The sequence below is a fragment of the Colias eurytheme genome, chromosome 17 (assembly GCF_061535395.1).
Source record: "Colias eurytheme isolate Ceu_HAF_F1 chromosome 17, ilColEury1 Martin Lab GWU primary, whole genome shotgun sequence".
NCBI lineage: Eukaryota > Metazoa > Arthropoda > Insecta > Lepidoptera > Pieridae > Colias > Colias eurytheme.
In genome coordinates, this window is record NC_142996.1 from 3,737,665 (window position 1) to 3,743,672 (window position 6,008).

Consider the following 6,008-nt stretch of genomic DNA (forward strand, 5'->3'; position numbering starts at 1 on the left):
ACAAAATACATTAAATTCCTCTAATATTTACACAAGCATCATTATTCGTGAAGTGTGACTTCACAAAAAGTCGAAGTCTAGTATTAGTCAATGTGTATATGTATACTTGCTGTATTAATATAGCATAATGTAATAATTGCTGTTTTATTTCGAAACCCTATACAAGACACTGAAACTCAATAACTTTTTTAGTTGGTCTTTTAAGTTAATAATATAAGAATAGTAATTTTTTTAAAGACTATTGATTCGGAATGTGCTATCACCAACGATATAATTTATGTAATAAGTAATCACCCAACTACCACCAAGAAGAATAGGCAAGGAACTCGATAGTAAATCAGGCAATAATTTATCACAATATAAATTCATTTTTCCGTTGTTGCTTTATGTCTGTCGCAAGCAGAAAAACACGACAGTAAAAACTTTTAGCTGCCTAAATTTTTAAAATGAAAAAACGAAAATGTATAACTCATGTCATTTTCATAATATTTTCATTAATTGAGCTTGACAATGTTATATTAAATGTTAATATGAATGAAAAACAAACACCTAATATAAGTAAAAGTTTTGAGGAAACACAAAGTAAGAATATAGTGACTACAGCTACAGCTTCTACGAGCCAACCTGAAGAAGATGTCCAATCCACGGCGAGGGCAACGTATGAACTATTTTTATGGTTATTTAGCTACAATAAGATGTTTCTATGTCGGTTAGGAAAAGATTTGTTTCGATCGCTTACCTACTTTTTCTATCCGGATCGAGCATTACCAAATCATATTGAGGAGCTGATAAAAGCGCAAAGGAATTTACAGCTTCTTCGTGAACAACATGCAGCAGCTTATAGCAGATACAACATTATTAAAAAAACCTACTAGTTCGAGAAAACTCACAAAGACATAGATCAAAATTTTCACATGATTTTCACATGTTCGATTATTATAAAAAAACACCTGTACCTATATGTTCTTTCCAGCGATAATGGATCTGAAATACAATGTTCTACAAAAAACATGCATGTAGAATCTACTCATATTGAAAGAGATCAGATGTTTGTTATTGTGGATTCAAGCTGCATAAGCAATCCAAGTTCAAGAGAATTATTAATCAATAGTATTCCACATTCAAGAGAAGTTGCAATGCCAAAACATTACAATCGAAATGTCCTGCCCATTGGTATTCCATCAACCAGCAAAGATATTATAATCGAGCCATTTCATTCTGCATTTGTTGATATAGATTCTAGGGACGAATTACAAATGATTGAAATAAATCTACAAAGTGAAAGTTGCGAGTTACCTATTAAAATTGAAGATGAAGAAGACAACGACTCAATTGTAATAGCCTATTTAAAAAATAGAGATAAATTTGTTGAAAGAGATGGTTTAATAGTTTCTACAAAGAAGAAATCATCACTGCTTGACGATGTTCCAAAAATGGAAACTATTTTAGAGGATGAACAATTTGCTTCATTCGTAATTTCACAAAACATTTCTAGTAACTCCCTTCCGCCTAAAAATAAAGACAAAGTGGAATAATATTTAGTTGCTAATTCAAAATGTCTACTGTTAAGGCCCTTCGCTCATGGAGCTACTCAAAAAGAACTAGTCACAAACTCAAATTACTAACGAGTTGCCTGAGCGTCACAGCCCATACATGTTCTATGGAGATTCGCACACGACGCGACTAGTTACTAACTGGTGAGTAACGCGTTAGCAACAAATCACGTGCGACGCGTCGTGTCGGTCTCCACGCTACTGGTTTCCCGAGTTTCTTTGTTTTTTATGATAAAAATGAACGGGCAAACATTGACAAGTGACTGAAACCTTATAACTTGAGTAGCGTTGTATGCGAGATACAATTTGTAACTGGTTTGTAATCGTAATTACTGATTAGTTCAGTCATTTTTGAGTAGCTCCATGAGCGAAGGGCCTTAACAGTTATGACGAATATTTCAATTATTGAACGTATAATTTAATAAATAAATACCTACGCATTTAATGAATTTTCTTTTTTCTATATTTTACCAAATGAAATTACCCCATTATTTATATTTATTCAAATTGTCTAGCCTTCCCCGAGGGAGTTGTTTAAATAATGCCTTTTGTTTATTGTGACTGTGATGTGTCATGTGACCCATAATAATTATCTATTTAGTTTAAATTTAATTAATATAAACTACCTATAAAGTGACATCACCTCGATAGTACCTAAAGAAATAAAATTAGGTATCTTACTACAAATTTATAATCCAATTCAGAAATATCGGAGCATTCACTGGACTTACACATCCCATCCTATCCTGGATCTCCTAGATCAATAGACATTGGATCTAGCCATTCGTATGAATCAGAACAGTATCATAATGATCCACAACTGAGGGAAGCAATCGAGTTTCTCCATGCTGACAAGGATTTACTTATAGCTGCTGAAACTGGCAATGATCAACTTTTAGAGATTATTTTAAGGTGATTTTGCTATTTTTACTTTCCTAGGCTATACTAATATTCCATATCCTCTTCGCACAAAATAATTTCTACGAACGAAACAAAAATCTGGAAAACGTGTAAGTAGTGGGAATTTGTGAGAAACGTCAGCATTCAAATATTTAAAAAAAGACGGGTTGCACTCCGGGAGTGCCGGCAGAAGTGAAAACTTGATTATTAACGTTGAGTATGTTTGATATTTTGGAATGGTATCCGTCTTACGCTTTTTCGATCAGGTCACGTGTCCTGACGCGAGTTTAAGATTTTATAATACCCATTACAGAAAAAGTGCTCAACGCCGCTAAAGAAGTTTTCTCTTCAAAAAACTATAACACATTCGATACCATTTGAATTTTTACGTTATCGATAATGACTAATATTCCTAGATAATTATTAACTTCGACCTCACCATGATTACTCAGTTCTTTTTGTTCAAATACCTCTATTCAAAGAATCATTTATGTAAACGTTTCAAACGTTTCAGACGCACAGATACCAACATTCAGGAAATGGACCATTTGGGAAGAAATGCTCTCCATCTAGCCGTTTGCTCTGGCAATATTCGAGCAGTTGAAATTCTGTTAAAGGCTGGAGTCAATCCAAACATTAAAGATAGTGTTGGTATGACACCACTATCACTATGTTTAATGAGGAGGTGATGATTTTAAAATTTTAGTTCAAGAAAAAGACCATTTTGTGAATATTATTAGTTTACAAAATTTTAAAATATAAACACAGTATAAATAAGTACTTATCAGTACTTATACCATATTATTTTCTAAAAAATATAGGTAGGTACTTTTATTAATAAGTAGTTAGGTACCTACTTATGAAGTGTAGCTAGTAGCTACTACAGATCAATAATCACGAAATCTCTCCAAATACAGCCCTTTGTTAGCAGTGGCACAACTACTGTTTGATTATGGCGCCAAGATATTACCTCGTTCCAATCCAATGGATACTGGATTATTCATTCGTTAGTTTACAATAAAAAATATCTCTTTTTATATTATTAAGTATATGTAATAATATCATGTCCATTGGATTTTTTTAAATAATATTGCAACTATAGCGATATATATGTAACTAGGTATATTTTAACACGTTCGCTGCGAAACAGGGCTTGAAACACCCTGTCCGTGTCTCGTCGTTATAGCGGTAGGAAAAAACTTAAACTTCTCTGTCGTGCGGGAGGCATAACTTCCATCTGGTTCAGTGTAGGAAAGTGATATCTATATATCTGAGATGTGCTATTGATTCCTAGTTCAATGGTATACGGACCTTAATACCGGGTTTCTTAGACCTCGTGCCGCACTGAACAAATAAAAATTCTAACACAGTGCGGAACGAGGTTGCGAACACCTCGTACCACCGCGCACCTCGTACCGCACCCTAAGCTAGCTTCACGCGGCTAGTGTTGTGCAACGCATTCGAGACTATTTGTGGAACAACTTATTGAAGCTTTTACAAAGAAGGACTTGAATGTGGATACAGGTACCTAATTTTCAAACTACTCGTTATAATAAATATCGTTAATAGAAACGTGAATGTGACATGTTGAGTAACTTTCTTCAAATAGGTTGATAATCATGATTACTATTAGTGTGTTTGTTCATTGAATCAACTAGCGGCAAATCCAAAACACCCGGCAATCGGTGTATGGCTCATCAAAATTTAACTCTTGCCCAAGTCAACAAGCCAACAAACAAGGCACATCATCTCTTAAAGGGATCAAAGAAGAGGAGATGTGTAGGATGTTACGAAAAACTCCGCATCTTCTTAACAAGTCGTGAGGTCGACAAAAAAAGTAAAGGAAATTCTCACAGAATGCACTGGTTGCAAACAATATTCTGGTTTGGCCCGTTTTAATAAAAAGCATCCATAAGTTTGATAAATAAATACAATTAAATAAAATCGATATTTCTTTTCCCATCACTAAATTATATGAAAAACTGCTATTGTTCAGTGCGGTATGGGGTACATCAGACCCCACATTTTATTTTACCCATAGAATCTAAACTAACTAATCTAACCACGGGCGGCGGTAGATTTAGGTTAATGAACTCATTGTTAATAATAATCACGACAAAAGCCGCACACTTTGTCTTATTTGGCGCCAAAAAAAGGATTTTGGTCTCCTACGGGCGGTAGGGTTTAATATGCCTCGTGCCGCCACAATCTCTGGTATAGGACAAGGTTTAAAACGACCCGTAACGCAGTAATGGAAAGTACAGATATATCTGTGCCGCAGCGAACGTGTTAACAAATAAAAATTTCAGAATTTGTAATGATGTCAACTCCGACTGAGGAAGAATCCAAAATTATGCGACTTCTTGTCGCTGAAGGTGCTCTCATAAATGACCCCAAGGCCCCTGGTGGTCGCCAAGCCTTACATTTTGCTGCCATGAATAATAATTGCACGCTAATAAAAATTCTCATGGATTTAGGAGCGCATTTATTTGCAACAAACCACAGAAATGAAACACCCAGAGAAGTTGCTGCTACCTTTGATTGTGTAGAAGCTTATAAATTATTAACTGAATTAGAGGATATCGATATAAACAGTCCTTCGACGCACTTTTTCAACTTGTGAATCAAATAGGTAAATGTTTTATCTTGATAAAATGTTTATAATTTTGTTCAAATAAAAGAAAATGTTACGTAGACTATGTGTAGACTATAAAGTATATAAAATACAAATGTGTTTTTTTGTTGTTTGTCTTTTCACGCCGCAACGCGACGGAGCGATTTGCTCGTATGATTTTTGTCTGGAGATATAGAGAGACTAGTAGTTGGTGAATTATTATTTTAACCCATTGACCACCGAGCGGCCCGATCGGGCCGAGACACAATAGATTTTCTATTGTGTCTGTGATCCGAGGACTGACGGATTCCCATAGGAATTTCCTTTCTCCGCGCAAGAAATATACATCTTCTTATATATAAAATTCTCGTGTCACAATGTTAGTCTGCATACTCCTCCGAAACGGGTGGACCGATTCTCATGAAATTTTCTGTGCATATCGGGTAAGTCTGAGAATCGGCCAACATCTATTTTTCATATGTACCACGGGCGAAGCCGGGGCGGACCGCTAGTACTTAATAAACATTTAAAAATACACATTTAAAATTAAAACAGTTGCTTTTAGTTTCTATACCTATGCTATGACACAGTATTACAATATTTCCTATCCATCAAGCCAATCACAAAAATTAATAAAAATAAATGTTTATCTCCTTGAATTGATTATAATAATAACAAGCTAACAAGTTATTAAAAACTTAAAAAGTATTTTTATATAATTTTATAAATGATATTTTCCTTGGTCACGGCATCACGCGTGAACGGGTGGACCGATTTCGATAATTCTTTTTTTATAATATTCCTTGAAGTACGAAGATGGTTCTTAAGGAAAGAAAACATAAACATGTACCAAGGGCGAAGCCGGGGCGGACCGCTAGTTTCTTGATGAACAATATGCCTCGGATCCGAAGTTGCAAAATACATAGGTAAAAAATATATTT

The 6,008-nt window shown here is 34.8% G+C and overlaps 1 protein-coding gene across 1 annotated transcript; it reads left to right on the plus strand.

Moving 5' to 3' along the window:
- The first annotated feature begins 633 nt into the window (after nucleotides 1-633).
- On the plus strand, nucleotides 634-5,076 carry LOC149901133 (nuclear factor NF-kappa-B p105 subunit-like). Its single transcript, XM_090111997.1, has 5 exons — nucleotides 634-658; nucleotides 2,258-2,465; nucleotides 2,968-3,138; nucleotides 3,371-3,459; nucleotides 4,763-5,076. Exons 1-5 carry the CDS (start codon nucleotides 634-636, stop codon nucleotides 5,074-5,076), a joined length of 807 nt encoding a protein of 268 aa, XP_089968123.1.
- The last annotated feature ends 932 nt before the right edge of the window (nucleotides 5,077-6,008 follow it).

Coding starts and splice junctions, on each gene's coding strand:
- LOC149901133 (XM_090111997.1), top strand. CDS start 634: ATGTCCAATCCACGGCGAGGGCAAC. Junction 2,466..2,967: donor CTTTTAGAGATTATTTTAAG/GTGATTTTGCTA, acceptor CAAACGTTTCAG/ACGCACAGATACCAACATTC. Junction 3,460..4,762: donor GGATACTGGATTATTCATTC/GTTAGTTTACAA, acceptor TAAAAATTTCAG/AATTTGTAATGATGTCAACT.